This window comes from Bombus huntii, chromosome 1, assembly GCF_024542735.1.
Source record: "Bombus huntii isolate Logan2020A chromosome 1, iyBomHunt1.1, whole genome shotgun sequence".
Classification (NCBI taxonomy): Eukaryota; Metazoa; Arthropoda; class Insecta; order Hymenoptera; family Apidae; genus Bombus; species Bombus huntii.
The window spans coordinates 20104826-20122487 of NC_066238.1; the positions used below are offsets into that span (position 1 = coordinate 20104826).

Below are 17662 nucleotides of genomic sequence, written 5' to 3' on the forward strand. Positions count from 1 at the left end.
AAGTTGATAAGTATGTACATGTTAACAGAGGAATGCTAGATACAAGATTAGACGTGAGAAAATGTTTTGGGGAGTAGAGTTTGCTAAATAGAGGTTAGTTGAGAGTTAAGGAGAGGAAGTGTATATAAGTACATTTAGTGATTTTACAAGAAAACTGTGTATTTCAGAAATAAAAATTACTATGAAAAAGATTTTTATGAAAGAAGTTCTTATGTAAAGGTATTTTAGGGAACTGGTATAGTAGGTGATAGGGGAAGTGTTTTCAGAGGTTATGTAGATTGAAAAGGTTATATTACACGTGTAATATGCATGTAGTATGATATTTACAATATAAATTTCGTTTTCAATAAAATGATGCTGGCAACCATTTCTTTGTACGATTTAATCTATAACCTATAGAATTTGAATGAAATAATTTAGTTCACCCCACTAGTAAATATATTGTCTACGATTCCAACTAAATAAACAGATCGATCCAAAGTAAAGGTGATCACTTGTTTTTAAGATTGCAACCAGAATAACCATAAACGATTTACAGGAACAGTTAACAAGGAGCCTCTCCTATCCCTTTATGAATTACAAACCCACATCAATTGGACGTTAATTAAAGCGATGTTTTAATAAAGTAGAAACACTGGATACACGGGATGTATTGATTGAACATTGAAATGGGAATAGAAAGTCAGCCTCGCTATCGTGTCTGTAAATCTTCATTGTGCGCGTTCATGTACGCTCTTCGTAGATCATGAACATACCACATTCACCGACTGAAAGGTTAGGTTCGGCTCAGCTGTTAAATTGGTTACACGGTTTTTGATTATACCAAGATCTTCGCCGGTACCAACAAGAAAACACGTGTTCGCGATGCAAGTTATTCTGTTGCTGTTTTTGCACGGATAAGCCAATCGAAGCACAATAAACTCTCTCTATTTCTTTAGCGAGAAAATACATGTTTGAATTTATCTACATATATATGTATCTAGAAATGTTCGATCAAACTCTCTTGCCTTTATCCATCGTTTATCAGTAGTACGTCAAGATATAATTCCGATTTGAAAAATTGAGATAGCGTCTCCATACAACAGCATCATCCATTATTGCAAATACAAGGGTACGTTCCATTGTAAATATCCATCTTCAAGCGAAGTTAGAGGACAAGTTTATTTATTATAGCTCTCTAGAGAGAGAGAGATAATTAATTTCGCTGAGAAATTGCAAAGGTATGAAGTTATAATTTCTTAACATCCTAATCCTAGCTCGTTAACTATAGGTTAGAGTCGATCGAAGGCCTCTTGCCTAATTTTATAGCAGACGCAAATGGTCCATCAAATTATCCGTGAAACTATTACTAGGGATGAAACGATGCTTAAGTACAGACGGTATCCATCCAACGATTCCTTTATTATGCTTCACGGAAACGTCGACCGCGTTTTCCGTAAACAGTCATCGACAGGACGAGACTGCTCGTTAGTCCAGGTTCACCATAAAACGCCACGTCATGATTTACCACTGCGCGCCTCGAGTTAACAGATAAATTCGATAGTGGATTAATGATCCACAGCTAATGACTAACCGCGAGCCCTAACCTCGAAACTCGCGGGACGAGTAACCAAAGCGAAAGAAAAGCGACTTTAACATCCTCTTAGAGTACAGAGAGGGAATGCTACCTCGACCCTGGCCTGTCGATCGTATATCGTGGAATGAGGACGGTATAAGGAACGAAAGTGACGGAAAAAGTTGAAAGATATCGTATCACGATGAAAAACGCCATTGGAAAATCACGTTGACAGCTATCAGCCTAGTGAACTGGAGCGCGAGGAAAGCTTTAATTCCTCGGTTCCGTCGGACTTTGATCGATGTCCGACTATTCGGAGCCGGTCGACCTCGATCTCGTATTTTTCAACCTTCTAGAATTCATTGTGACCAGTTGGAGACGAAGATACTTTTTCTTAGTTGTTCGTTGTATCATGGGATCCCGTATGCGTGATTCTTAGAACAAGATGAAGAATATGTACGATTTATATGTTTGGTAGTTGTCTTAGAGGTTAGTTTCATGTTTAATGTCATTCTATTGAAGACCAATATGGATCTATAGATTCCAAATTAATGTACAGTTCAAATCTTAAAAAATATAAAATATTAACAAATAATATATAAATTCTAATACATTTCTTGAATCCAATCAAGTACTAACATCAACTTAACATCAACGGAGAATCTTTTTATCTTACACTAAACTATTCTTACAGTGCTACCAATCTCCTTTGCCAAAAATCTCCTACATAACCTATAATTTAAAGAAATCGAATAATTTAAAAGAAAAATTATCCACGACTAAACTACCAATACCAAGTGATCCAAATTAGTCGTAACCTATCGAAAAATCGAAAGCCCGATATTCGGAGTGTGGAACAAAGCTTTGGAAGAGAACAACGAGGCGCTTGGTGAACCTGCGAACCGACGAACCAACTTTACGTGAGAGGAGGGGGTAAAGGGGCTCGGTATGTTAATTACAGACCAACATACATCCCTGTTTCTCTCCTCTGCCCCCCTCATTCACCATCCCGATCGTTTGGCGAACTGGTGGTGCATACTCTCTCGTTCTTTCTCATCGGTTAGCTCGGTTGCCAGTCGATTCGTCTTGGAACAGCCCATCGCCGCGCCGGTCTCGTTGCACGCAGGCCTCGCGTGAGACCGACGAGTCGACCCTACGACCCGAAGCAGAGAAGAAACCTTCCTTTTGCCCTCTTTCGATCTTCCCTTTGCTCTGCCTCCACGGAACCAACGGACACGCTTCCACGACGTTTCTGCGCCTCGACCGCCTTCTACTTACCACCACTATCCGCGGCGCTACCCCACGTGACTCTAGTTGCCCACGGGAAATCGACCCTCCGTTATTTGCACAACACGTTCTACCAATTTGAACGCGTTTCGCGCGTCTTACGCTGCCGATTCTTCGAACGAAACGATTGACGCGGGTCTAGAAAAAGGGGAGAGGTAATTGGATGGAATTGTGAGAAATTTTAGATATTTCGCAGTGATTGGAGATTGTTGTAGCTTGAAAGGGTTTTTTGATTGGATATAGAGAGGATCTTTATAGAAGAGTATATATCGAAAATTTTCGTCAATTCATGGACCATATATATATTTCTATTTCGGCGCCGATCCCATAAACGACAAGAAGGTGGTTGTTTATAACAAAATGAAATCATTGTATATGGAGACTTGTTTTTTAAAGAAACGACTTAAAGAATCTGTAAAACTTAACCAAACACATACATCTGTAAAGACTGAGACAGAAAGCAGGTTATAACATTATCCAAAAGCATAAAATAAAGAAAGAAAAATACAAAAGCAAGCAGAAACTTAGAAGTCTTTATAGAAGTTAATTTGTCCGGATTTATAGCTAATACAGATATACCCCTAGTCACATACGATCATAATTATCACGTCGCCCTATATGTTCAGATAAACGAATAAAAAAAAAAAAGAGGCAAATATCTGTACGACTTAATTTCTAACCTATCAGCGATATAAACAAACATAGCAAGAGAATTACAAAATATCAGTAGACTTACTTTATGAACCACGGTCATATGATCGAGCTATGAACGACATTCATTACGAATACCTACTACTTACATTCCTAGCGCAATTTGCATTAAGAAGTTTCTTATTCACAGAGTCTAAATATAAGAGAAGAAGGAGGTATACGAGGGTCGAGCAACATTATACATTATCAACACCAGGAACGGAGCTGTCACGGGACCAGTTCACGTAACACGCATCGGTTATACGAAGATTGGTCATCCTGGCGGAACGACGTGCTTCTTCGTTTTATCGATCCTGCGATCCTGCGATCAAGGATAAGTCGACGCGAATCCTGCATCTCCGGTCTTCCCTCTAGACTCGAGATAATTTTCTGTTTCGACGCTGTCCATCTCTCTTTCTATATTTTTTTATTGCAACAAAGCACACCAGGTTTCACCGGTTTCGTTCATAGCATTTTACTTTTCCTTTCCGACTAGTACCGCCGGTCGGAGAAAATCAAAGAGGCATCGCGTGCGTCGCTGTGCCTCTACTTCTCGCCATAGCCGGTATTACAGAAGTATTTACGCATGGTCATTGATCGCGCGATCAGCAATTTCTCTTGTAATCGTTTCGGTTAGTATTGCCGCATAATGATAACCTCTGCTCGGACGGTAAAAACTTCGGGATAGCACCTCCCGTGGAACATGTCATTCATTTCGCTTTCATTGAAAACGCATCACGCATATCGAACACTTTCTTGCGATACTTTGGAGAATAAAGGAAAAACGAGAGAAAAGAACACGCAACAAGTAGTGGATAATATACATTTATGGTATGTACTTGCACTTTCGTTGAAAACGCACCAACCGAAACGAAACTGCCTGTGTTTTAATCAGAATATCGTACACCAGTTCTCACCGGGCAACTGTGATTTTTAGTGGATAATACATGCAAAATACGTCTGATTACTCACCGCCAAAAGTGGGGCACATATCCAGCCGGGCATAAATCTCGACACTGACCGCAGGGTGCACCTTGAAGAACGACATTACCGTGCGAGTAACTGTTGTTGGATTGGCCGTCTTGACCGGGTGACAGCATTCTGTAACAAAGAAAAGGATTCACCTTATTTCATTTGTATCCATGTGCATATATGGCGTTACATATCAATTCAATTTATGTACTATCATGATGCAGTCTTGCTGATCGTGAATTTTCTACAGCATATCTTCTCACTTTACCGAAAATATAATTCTCGATGAAAAGTAATTCTTGTTGTTTTATTCGTCTCTATGCAAATCGGTGCATCTGTGTCGCGATCTCCAATCTAAAGTGTACCAAGCCCAACGTAAGAAGTTAATAACGTCCATTACCATAAATTACAATAATTATCGTAAATTAACATTCTACCGTGACCAAACCCACCAGCGCATTATTAAATCAGACAGATGATTCCTTTAATACCACGATCTATGAAATTAACATATATCCCATAAATACGCGTGCGCGTACCTCCGCGTTATTCCATCGTAGACAACGCTGTTGAAAACCATCATGGGGAAACTTTTACGGGGTTATACCTCGTCGATCATCAATCTTGGTCAAATTTAAGAATAGTCTCCTCCATCTTGTCTTGTCATACTCGTTTCCTGTAACCCTCTTTCGCGCGCGTTGTACTTACACACTTTTTTAAGTCTGACATCTCGCTAACGCGCCATTTTCTCCCGGATCCCGCAACAAGGTATGCCGCGAAAATAATTAATTAAAGGCGCCATCTAATAGGATTGAAACACGAACGATTACGCCCTGCTCGAATTAATAATGGAAACCGGTAATTAACGAGTAACCGATGTCTCGTACGCTTCGATCCGCGCGTCGATTAACCGACACCAGATAATTACACCTTCTAGAAATTTTACATATACAGGATATAACGAAAATCTTTGTGTACCGCGCGAGAAGCACCGACTGTTTCATCATCCTGTTTCCCTTTTTTCTTACCCTCATATTCTTAAACGCCTGGTCGCCTCTTCTCCTTGTTGTTCCGTTTTTCTTCGTCGACGATATTATAAATATTTCCCCTTCAGAGATGCGATCAAAAATAATGGCGCAGCTGTGCGTGCGTGGAAACAAAACAAAACCACCGTGAAGGCAGAGTCGATAAGTTATCCCACCGTTTAGCGTGATTGTCGATTACCTTTTCCTTTTTTTCCTTTCCTTTTCTTTTTTTCAGGCGTTTGGTCACAGCCGATAAAGTGAAATTGAAAATTGTAGGGGAAACGGGCCACGGGATTATGAAATTAACCGAAAACAAAATTTCTAGAGCAAAAGAAAGGTAAATCGACAGAGGGGGAGGATAGGGTCGATCATGTTTGAACGAGGGTAACGTCGAAGGTCGATCATAGCCGCATACGGTAGGTATATAAAAATTGGTACCGTCCGGGAAAAATAAAAGTATCAGGAATTTAACCACAGCGTTATTACACGACCCCCAACGTGCAATAAGGCTAGCTGAACCACGCGGAGTTTTATGAAGGACCGTGACAGGAACTACAAGGTCGCTCATGGTCTTACTTACGACTGTCACGTGCCACTGTCTGTAAAATCATGAAGGACAGGAGAACTACATATTAAACCAAGCATACAGTACGTGATACTTCGCTAACCGATACAATTGTACGTTCAACGTAACACGATACACGAACATCATGCCTGTCCTTTTATTTCAAATAGTTTCTTAGCTCTCTTTATATCGCTAGTAGTCGCTACGTACGATCTCGCGAATCATTTTCCTTATGAGTCTCTCGTGTATCTGACGCCATATCTGTGACATTTAAATGGCGCATCGTCAACGTTCTGACGGTGTCCAGAAGTAATTAGCGCTCTGGTGGCGTGCACAATAACCTTATTACGCTTTGTTGACCGACATTCCATCGCGCATCGACACGTCTCTGTCTTTGTATATTCTGAATCACAATATAGCAAGATCGTAAAATTAATCAGAAAAGAAATTAAAGAATTAAAATTTTTAATGCAGGGTCAATATATTTTATACTAACTTATTTGTTATACAAGTTTTCTCAATTTATTGAAATAAATAAATGTTTATATATGAAATACTAAGTCATAAGTTGTTACTTTTATCAATGTATATTGTATCTTAAAATAGAATGCAATATATGGTTTTGTAATAACTAATCCTGGAACTCAAGACGTCAATCAATGCCGCACTTCGATAGTTTACGACGTTGCTATATCTCGGCCCATATTGTATTTCCTGTCTGAATCTTATCGCGTAATCCGGAATGCGCACAGAATAGCACAGATTCCTTCTTGTGCGACTGTAGTTCACGCGATTTACCATCTCAAATGTGAAATACCATAGCTATAGAAACGTTAGCAAATCAAATTTTGATGAAATAGTCACGCACATGCGTATCCGATCATCGTAACCGCGAGATTACCTATGTACATTTTTAATAAAGCTATATGCGGGGAAATCGTATACGCAGTGTATAATTTCGTTCGATGCACGTTTCAAGGTTTACCCGGAGAGCCCTTCGATAAAATTAAACCGGCGTTATGGTTTTTAACAAACATATCCTATACACGGATATCCACGTGTCTGGTCTGTGTATACATTTTCTTACGAAAGACTACCATCGTTGTCTTGCTGCTCTCACGAACCGGAACCACTCTCAAATCCAATTTACGTCGTGCTCGCTTATTTCGTTCCTACAATTATGATCGTCCTGTTGTATATAATATTACGTGCCATCCCGCGTAGTATCATCTCGAGATATTCACTCGCAGACAGAACATTCGCAATTTCCATCGACTGAATAAGCGATAATAATTAGCCTAAGTTGTTATAATTGGTACCCAGAGCTTGCCCAAATGAAAACATAGGAAAATAAGGAAAGTGGACTACGGTATAGCGCACCAAGTATATACAGAACAAGTGCTTGCAGGCTGCTATAATTAGTTTCTTTTTGCGTCGTTAATGTTAAACGTCGCTAGTGTGTAACGGCGACGATAGGGTGAACTCAGGTATGTTAATGGATACGATAGCAAGTGGTTGTCGTGTCTCTTCCCCTCGTTGTTGCTTTATAATTCGTGAAACGACCAATTAACGTGCTCTAAAAGGAGTAGGTGGTCCCCGTGATCTTAAACAGCGTTACAGTTTCCGCATGAAAACTTTTGACATCACCTAATAAAAGTGTCGATAATTTTAATTGAATCTTTGGTAAAAATCGTAATCGAAATCGATGCGCCACTCCGTTGGTGGATTTTACGAGCTTACTTACCATTAACTCGATGTTGAAATATCAAGGGGGAATTCAGTTAGTTCCCGAAACGCAAAAAGGGGACAGACGAACGAGGACATAAATATTGGTTAACGAGGGGTTTTCGAAGAGTCGCGGAACGATCAAAGTGACTCAGTTTCGTGAAATTCATTCGACAAAGGAGTATGAGGATCAATTATCGTCAGCATCGTCTTGTCAACGAACCAAACTTCTATCGTTATATTTTGGACAAAATAATTTAACCGTATACAACATCGTATGGATCCTTTACACACAGGAAACTGAAAGGAAGTTTTATGCGAATCTGCACGGTCGTATGCGCGTCTGTTTCGCACGGTCATCTTATTCATAGGTATGGAAATACAGAAGTAGCAAAACTCGTATGCAAGGGAGTACAGATGCAAGAAGACGACCTCGCCTCACTCGGCTGAACTGGAGTTCTTCCGCGATGAAAGACACATACACACAGAGTCACCGGTGCCCAGTCTGTATATTGGCTTGTGCATAGCGAGATCTTCGATCAAGAGCATGCGCACGTTCGTGCGCGAACGAACAGGCAACGCGACCGTATAACGTGCAACCACCGAGAATACGGAACGTATACACATATCTATATACACATACCTGTTGCTTTCTCTCTGCTGCAGCCAATATGCTGAAACTACGATGCTCGGGATAACTCGAACTATTCGATCCTGATGGGAATTCGCAGTCGTAATACGAATTCACTGTTCCTCCTATAGATGTTATTCGTACGCCGGTTTTGTTGCTCGTTTTCGAACAAAGAACGATCTTTTTTGCGTAACACCTAGCGACACACATGCGCGAACACGCGAACGCTAACCGATCTGTCTTCGAGAGCGTCACTCGCGAATCACCGGATACAAGGAGGATTCCTGACTTGCCGCATCGCCGGACTTCTCGCGTCGCGTAGTATCCCGCTTGTACGTTCTCGTCGTCGTTGAACTGGCACCACTTCACAGTTGCACCTGCACTTGCACTTGCACCGCACTGCGCGAGTAATAGCGCAATGTCGTGGCACAGTCGAATCGTGGGGCCCCGGCAGATCACGGGGTACCGTCGCGCCTTCCTATATCGTGTCGAGAGGACCGACGAAGGTGGCATCCTCGCGGCATCACCGTACACTGCACTCGAGTCAAGCCGAACGCTCGGCTCGCTCTCTTCCCTCTCGCTCTGTTCCACTCTTTCTACCTCTATCTTTCACTCTGTACCTTCCGCCGATACTCTCAGCCTTTTCTTTCGATATCGTTTTATTTTGTTTTTTGTCCCTCCCCCTTCCTTCTCTACTCTACTAGTATCACATCACTATCGAGTCTCTCGTGTTTTACAGAGGGTGGACATCATTACTTCGCGGACGTATTTGGTAACCGTTTCGCGGTTCAACGATCGAGAAGCCTGTGCATTGTAGCGCTAGCACCACCACCGGAACTGTCATCTCAAGGTTACAGAGGTAAATAAAGATAAATAAAAACGCTTCGGTCCTAATTTATCTTTGGTGTTGATCGCATTCTTACATCGATCAAATGATTCGTATACATAGCTTTGTACTATTCCACCCCGGGAAACTTACATACAATGTCGTTTTCTTCGAGGCCGAGTGAATAAGAAGGAAAATATATACGTCACGAAGAGGACACTTTGCGGTCAATTCTCGAATGGTACACGACTCGCCTCAGTATGGTGCTTCAAGATATCCTCTCCACAGTTGTAAACTGGCAAAGGTACCTCGTATGTACGATGGCACGGCAACACGCAGTTGAGAGACTCGAATCGTACTGGCTGTTGAGATGAGGCCCTTTTCCCCCACTCGTGAGCCCCCTTCGACTGGTTGCTTCTCCGCTCGCGTTAGACCCCCACTTCCCACATGCCACCGGACATTCTCCTCTCATCCCTCCCCGCGGTCTACGACTTTGCTTCGCATCATTGTATCTTTTCCCTTCTTTTTCACCTCTTTCGATGCTCCCGTGTGCTACGTCCTTTCTTCCTCCGCGCATGAACTTAACCCGAAGCTCCTAATGTATGTACTCGATCGTCGTGTGTACGCCACCTCCTCCGCCACCTTGCCCCCTTCATAACCGTCCAGCACGTTTCTTTCCTCGCAGCAGCTTCTGATAGGTGTTCAACTGACATTGCAAGTGCAGCGTCACCGCCAGAGGCACAACTTCGTAGACAGCTGTGTCTTATTGTACATCCGTTCGTCCAGTGAATGGTTATCTAAGATCTCACCAGGCATTTTACTATTACGCCGCGTACGAGCGTGCCATGATTATTATAATGTATCCTTCGCAGTTTCCAAGTCGCGCTAACGAGACCGCGTTACCACCGTTTAAGATAATGCAACTATAAATTTATTTACCACTATTGGAGGAGTGAGAGACGATAACTGATCTTTTTGTTATCATCTCCATGAAAATTTTCGATTAGTTGAGGTTAGTTGAGAGATGAAACGAAGCTCTTCATGGTCTATTATTTCCTGTAAGTATCAAATAAATTTGTATTATAATTTGATTATTTGCCAATCTTGTTTTCCCAAACATAACACAAATCTAATTCAAATATACTCCAAACCTACAATACTTCAAATATATTCCAAAATTTTTATTTTAATTCTTAAAAGTACAATATACACAATTAAAAATATCTTCAGCGACAGTTATATGTATAAGTGAAATTATTTATCATTGATCTTGACCATTTCGTAATTATATTTTTTCATTTTTATACCTTTTATGATTTTTAATATTGCATCAATATTTGTTTACATTTATCATATTAAAATATATACATTATAATGATTTATAACGTATTTTAAATATTACCTAAAATAGGGAATAACAGTAAGAGAGTAGGTAGTGGATACAAATATCAATGAAGTTAATTGAACCAGTAGTAGTGTTGTAAATTTAAGTCGTATTTATTATACATATACCCTTATAATACATAGATTATTTAGCAAACAATAGAAATTAATATTTTCAGGTTTATGTTAACAAGCCGTATTTAATAAAATTTAATTGATACCTATCTTCACTACCTATCCGTTTATTTTTGTCCCCGGCTGTACGTTTGCATTCAAGCTGTGTACAGACAATACGAGGCAGATCCGCAAGGCTATCTCGGAATGAGCCGGCAACAATTGTCGTTTTTTTGGTGAAATCAAAGGTGCCTCGTAGCTTCTGCTATGTACATATAGATAATGCAGAGCAATCTCGTGGATCTACCTCGCATTGCCTGTAGATAGTTTAAAATAAAAGAAGTATCTTCAATGGAAATAAAAATAGCTATGCACGCAACTGTAAGGGTATTTTCTGTGGTAACTCAATATCTCAATAACTCAATATCCTGTAAGAATAACTAAAAGAATATTTAATTACAACCGACTCAATAACGGGACACATTTACACGTTGTTACCCGAGGTGAGAACAAGTGTTTGAGGCGCGTTTAATTTTAAATTAAATGCTGAAATAATCGGCAACATTCGGGCATGTACGGCCACGTTCGGCCAACCACGTGATGGTCATCAAGAAATATGGCGTGAAGTTGGCACGAAGATGGTTGTCGTGAGTTACGAAAGAGTAGACGATTTCTCGCGGGGAAGGCGCTTCCCAGTCGTCCGGAGAAGTGCCACATTCCTAATTTTTCTTTCAATCTAGCAACTGAGAAATAGTGCAATGGTATACGATATTAAATGGATCATACCGAAACTTCGAAATACGGGTAGCCTCTGGAACATCGCGAGTAGTATAACCTTTGTAGCAGTAGGAATTTTTTCTAAAATCATAATAGGTGAGTGACTATGCAAGCCGGTTTGTTAACTACAAGTTAGTACTATTTATTTCTGCATATGGATATATTTATTCGTTAGCAACTGTCTTAATTTACATTTATATATCGATATAATTCTCGATGTATCACAAATTTGACTATTTTATTATATTGACTCGTAGTATAAGTTGTGTGATCTACAGTTTATTCTTATAATTTATGTAAAAATATAAAAAATATTTAGATAAGTATATTTATTGATAAAAGGTTAAAAGCGTTTATAAAAAAAGCCCGAGATGTTTCAGCGTGATATTAAGAAACGTTATTGATTTATATAATAAGTGAATAATTAGATTCATTTTATTTAATCACTATGATAATCATAGAACCAGTATGAGAACTTTATCAAACATAGGTTGCGTGTATAATCTATTTTCGCAATTGTAGTAAAATTTTTAAAAACTATTTTTAATTTTCAATTGTTGAATAACAAATTTTATGTATAGTTTTTATACGTGACATATATTACAGTTAAAGCTTCTTTATAGAATACACTAATACAATTTATTAATTTAAAAGATTGATACATAAATTGTCATTTTATCAAATAATCGTTATCGGTCCACTTCGAACATAACATATCGTTAAATTTCGTAACACGATATTACAACAAAAACGATCGTGATGTAAATGTAAGAGAGTTTCAAACTTGTTTGCCTTAGAGTTCACCTTACACGCATACTTACAATTGAAATAAATTTTGAATCAATGATTGTAATTAAATTTGACATTTAATTTAAAACTGTCTTCTTTAATGTTTTAATTTGGAGCACATATTATAAATACAAATATGTATATAAAAAGACTAATATTCGTACATATACATGAATAGATTTGCAAGAAGGTCATGCAAAAAAAACAGTATAAAAAATACAGGTACAAAATCTTGCGTACAACAGGTATTTTTAATTAACTTGTACACACTTCATTGTTATAGAATTGGACACGCATGTTTAATTTTCATGAAATCGCCAGAACTTTACATTTAACTATTATTATTACTATTACACAGAAATGATAACCGTTGTTTAACCTTGAACATACTTACAAAATCTTTCTTTTTTCTACTGTTGTCTAATATGCCACTAACATTAGTTCTAAATAAATAGTACATTAATACTAAATTAATAACTCACATACATGCGATTACGCATGCATTTAATCAAAGATCGTATTCATTTAACCGTAACTGGATTTTAAGAACTACTTGGATATTGGATTGTTGTATGTTGTTCCGGAAATGACGAAGTTGTATATAACGTGCCACTTTTATTTGTTTTGCGAAGATTTGGCGTTTCTAATTTCAGGGAGGGTCAGATACGCGTTACCGCCCGACAAAGGGCACAGGAAATCAGTCATTGGCTCTCGCTGGCCTTTCAGTGAGTACCACTGATTTACAACGAACTCGGCTTGATGTTGACTTAGCTACGTTACAATAAACTTCGGAAATTAAGCGGATTACTCAATTGGTTGGACGCGTAGCGCACCATATACGGCCATCCTCCCACCTCTCTTTCTCTTTCTCTCTCCCTCTCTGTTTAATCCTCCCCTTTCTTTTCCACTCCTCTGTTTTTATTCGTTTTACCAATTTATCCGCGTGTGATAGTCATAATTTTACATAATAATTTTACATAGTCAGAGCTCTTTCATTCATTATGACGCCCGTAATGCTAAAATTTATATGCTTCTCAAATGCTAAGTGATTCTTGTTAGGTAGTTGAAATGATTGCTTTTAAATGCTAAATGCGTATGGAATATCACTAGTATGTAGAATTTAAACATAATAGTGCATGATTAATTTTTGAACATGGAGCTTTGTACAGAGGCCATCTGTCGGTGTGTTCAAGAACTATTACTATAATGTTAGATTCATTAACTCAGAAAAACACCGAGAATATGAATTAGACTATATATATTTTCCATCTTCATTTTTCATAATACATATGCAAATTTTTCACTTTCACGCTGTTATCGAAATATAAAACCAGAGATCGATTTAGTACATGATTATAACCTTGAATGACCTTGTATGGAGGTAATTGAACTTCTTTGAAAAGTGACAGTTACCATATAAAATATTTTCGAAATATTAAACTGTCTTTGAGATAACCTTTCTCATTTTTTGCTGTGAACAAATTTTTTATCGCTCATTTTTAAATTTTCAGGGCAATCGTATCAATTACTTCACAGGGATCATCTCATCCAATTTCATTGTGTCATCAGTTTGCATAAGGATTGCAGTAGCGATATGGTTCTAAGGTTTCGATGAAAAGAATAATTATTTACGTGTCAGCGAAGCATGAGTAGCGGCTTTACTTAAAAGCTTTAGCACTAGCAATGATTCGCGAGCGAAAGATCACTGGTTCATTGTGCATACGCTTAAATAAAACCAATTCTATGCAAAATCCAGATGAAGTGTGTCTCCCAACTCCTATGTATATGTATGTAGTTGACGATTAGGGGGGAAACGAGGAATATCACAAAATGGCTTTATTAAGAAAATTAAGTTTTAATATTTTAGTCCACTAAAAAAGGAACAACATTTAAGCAATTTACCTGCATTACTCATAAAATGAAGCTTAAATCTTACTTAGACCTCGTAAAAAATAATGATTAATAAGATATTAATTATTTTTGTCTGTGTTTAGTTCCAATGCAGAGTGGCTATTCCCTGTTTTTAAGCAGTACACCAAATTGTTAACATTATCTTATGAGCATATTTAAGTATAATCATTGTGATTAGACAGTTCTTGTCTTTCAATTTCAATTTCCAAACAAAATGTGCTATAAAATGCAAAATCACAAAAAATGGACAGTCCTCGTCTTTTCCCCTTACTCATCAGTTATACACGGGAAATGTACAAATTCTAAGTTAAATACACCCCTATAATCTCTCCACCTGATATACAAATGAATTTATCAGTTTTTTCTTTTTCGTTTTTGCTGTTTAAGAATGGCTGAACAGAACGACGGTATACAACAAATACATCATCAATCGTGCGTTAAACAAAAGGCCGAAAAATGTGCCGCTCATTACGGTGTCGAATCATCACAGTTGTTTCGATGACCCTGGCATATGGGGTAAGTCTCTCGAATGATGATTCAACAATTGCATCCCTTCGCATCGTACCGACCGTTATCTGTATTAAACATACAACAATATTTTATCGATATTATTTCCTATCTCCATGTTTGTGCTTTATTAGCAAATATTTTACTCCAAATATCGATTGACAAATCGTTATCGAGACAACCAAACAATAGTTGAACGACATGTATTTTTCCTTTTGTTATCTATTCAAAGTATACTTTACTGATGAAACAGTAAATAAAATGAAATGGATGATTTACTTTCTTACATTTTTCATGTGAATTAAATGACAGTTACTTTTTTTATAACAAAAGTATTTAAAGAAAAACAATATAGCGGAATATGCACATGCAACCTTTTTCTAATAACCTTGAACTTCGATTTTACATAAATAATAGCATTCAAGCATTATGCACAGCTTGTGAGTTGTAAATCGTTTTATTTATTCATACTATTGATAAAATAGATTTCCAGTTTGACTGAATAATTTAGATAACGATAATAACAATACGCTATATCTATGAAAAATTTCACATCTAAATTTTATTTGTTTCTAGAGTGCGGATGTTTATGTATCTATAGAAAATTTAAGTGTAAAGTACACAGAATACAAATACTACAGTAAATCATAGAAAATGTTCAAGGTATAGTATTGATTATGATATTGGGTGGATCAGATGAGTCTTTGCTTAAGTTTTATTTTTTTTTTTGTGGTATTCGAAAAAATATAAATTTGCATAAACATGTGCATTCTATCTATGTCCTCCTCTGTTATTTTGTTAAACACCAATTATTTAGATCCACATACATACCACATATGCATGTATACCTCACACATTACGCGCATTCCCCTCTTCCTGAAACATATATAATCTTTTCTTCCTCAGAATGACCATCGATAAGCGATCGAATGAAAAAATTTAAGACAGAAAAATCTCTGAACTCATTTAGCGACCCTGGGCCTGAAGAGTCTGATGAATCGACGTAAGATGAGGTGGTCGCTCGCGGCCCACGACATTTGTTTCACAAAGACCTGGCATTCGTACTTCTTTATGTTGGGCAAATGCATTCCTGTGATCAGAGGTGGCGGCGTGTATCAAGAAGCTATAGATTTCTGCATCGAAAAATTGGCAGCCGGTGATTGGGTTCATGTCTTTCCCGAGGGAAAAGTAAACATGTTTAAAGACAACATGAGGTTTGCGATTATCTTTTTCTACTCTTTATTCCATATTTTATTTTATTCTGCTTCGTCGTCTTCTTTTTTCTTACTTAATTATCACAGAATGACAAAAATATGATTTTACAAAATTTAATGTTCCACTGACGTGTTATAGATTAAAGTGGGGTGTTGGAAGGTTAATATTGGAATCGCCAGTTACGCCACTGGTGATACCAATCTATCACCTTGGTATGGACGAAGTTCTTCCAAACGAACCACCATACAGATTGAAAATTCGTAAAAAGGTCACCTTGAATTACGGTGAGCCAATAGATTTTACCGAGTTACTAGAAAAATTGCGTGCATCGAAAGCAAGTGAAGTGGAAGCGAGGAAAGCGATTACGGATCGTATTCAGGAAGAACTAATAAAGTAAAGTGTCATTTTAAATCATAGTAATATTTTATATTTATGCTGGTAATAATAATCTTTATATCTTTAATAACTAATCTTCTTTCTTTTTCAGACTAAAAACAATTACAGAAGAGCTTCATAAAAGGTCATGATGTTTAAACGGGGGGCATTCTTATTGTCACCCCGATTAGCTTTAATTTACCAAAAAAAAATAATACTTTAATTTTAACGTGACAATAGGGCATACTCGTGCTCGATTTTTAACTAAAGATGTTCACCTGTGGACGACATATTAGTAACATATATGCAATCATGTAATGTAATGCATATATTGGGGCAGTAGTGATTTATTTTTTGTTCTTCTTTCTTTTTTTCTATTTTTGTGACAAAGAAAAAAGTGGAAAAAGAGAACATTATGCCATTTATACCTTTCGGGAGATTTTAATTTAAATACGAGTCGTGTTGACTTAAGAATGCCATATACGTATCGCGGTTACATCATCGCATGCATAACAATGTATATATGTACGTACGTACACGGTAGGAAGCAATTGTCGTAATATATTACGTAAAAGCTCGCAGCCGCTGTTTATAGAAAAAACTTTAACATAATCGCAAATTACGACAGCTTGTGAAACATAACATTGAAACTGTGTCACTGTACTACATATTATCGGTTTTCCCTTCATACATCGACTTTTTTAATATCACTGAGCCTCATAATTTATGATATGATAACATAAGCGTGACACAATCTTTGTATGGTTCACCGAACTTATTTTGCATATATCGGGAAACTTTTGTATAATTCCACATAATTTGAATACAATGATATTGATAAAATAGAAAAAGAAAAATAATTTTGATGAAACAACAGAAGTTAAGATAGATTTGACTGAAACCCAACTTTTGTTGAACTTGTTGAACTTTGAAACACTTGACCCTTGAATACAAACAAAATGAAATTGCAATCCTTACGATCTATCGTATATTTAGATAGCTATATGTACACACGTATATTTTTGATATAGTAAGAATTTACAGTATTTATATTCAAGACACTTCGAATGATAAAAATACTGCGGAGATATGCATATTTTGTATTTATTAAATTTTCACTGTAAGTAGTAAAATATCTTCAAGAGGAAAGCTGTTTTCTGCAATTTGTTATATTAAATGCAAGTATTATTCAAAATGTAGTGTGATAATTTTTTACGCCATTGTTTCGTTTTAATAAATTATTTTTCGCACTAGACTATATTGTTTAAGAAGAATTATGCAGAATATCGTGACAACTATTACACGATAGTTATTA

General features: G+C 37.4%; 2 protein-coding genes across 3 annotated transcripts in view; one reads left to right on the top strand and one right to left on the bottom strand.

Annotated features, from left to right (window-relative positions):
* Positions 1-10625, bottom strand: part of LOC126864386 (prickle planar cell polarity protein 3-like) — a 126831-nt gene extending 116206 nt beyond the window's left edge. The window contains exons 1-2 of the mRNA XM_050615695.1: positions 8463-10625; positions 4505-4633 (exon numbers count right to left, since the gene is read on the bottom strand). Coding sequence (XP_050471652.1) covers positions 4505-4632 — 128 coding nt within the window. The 5' untranslated portion in view covers position 4633; positions 8463-10625. The remainder of the gene's footprint in view (positions 1-4504; positions 4634-8462) is intronic.
* Positions 10626-11365: 740 nt separating this feature from the next.
* LOC126864521 (tafazzin) lies at positions 11366-17602 on the top strand. 2 transcript variants are annotated; one of them, XM_050615962.1, is made up of 6 exons: positions 11366-11646; positions 12993-13064; positions 14638-14766; positions 15728-15971; positions 16111-16365; positions 16460-17602. In XM_050615962.1, exons 1-6 carry the CDS (start codon positions 11532-11534, stop codon positions 16497-16499), a joined length of 855 nt encoding a protein of 284 aa, XP_050471919.1. In that variant the 5' UTR covers positions 11366-11531; the 3' UTR covers positions 16500-17602. The 2 variants fall into 2 exon arrangements, with proteins under 2 accessions (XP_050471919.1, XP_050471928.1); XM_050615971.1 differs by lacking the exon at positions 12993-13064 and having other exon boundaries at positions 11367-11646.
* Positions 17603-17662: the final 60 nt, after the last annotated feature.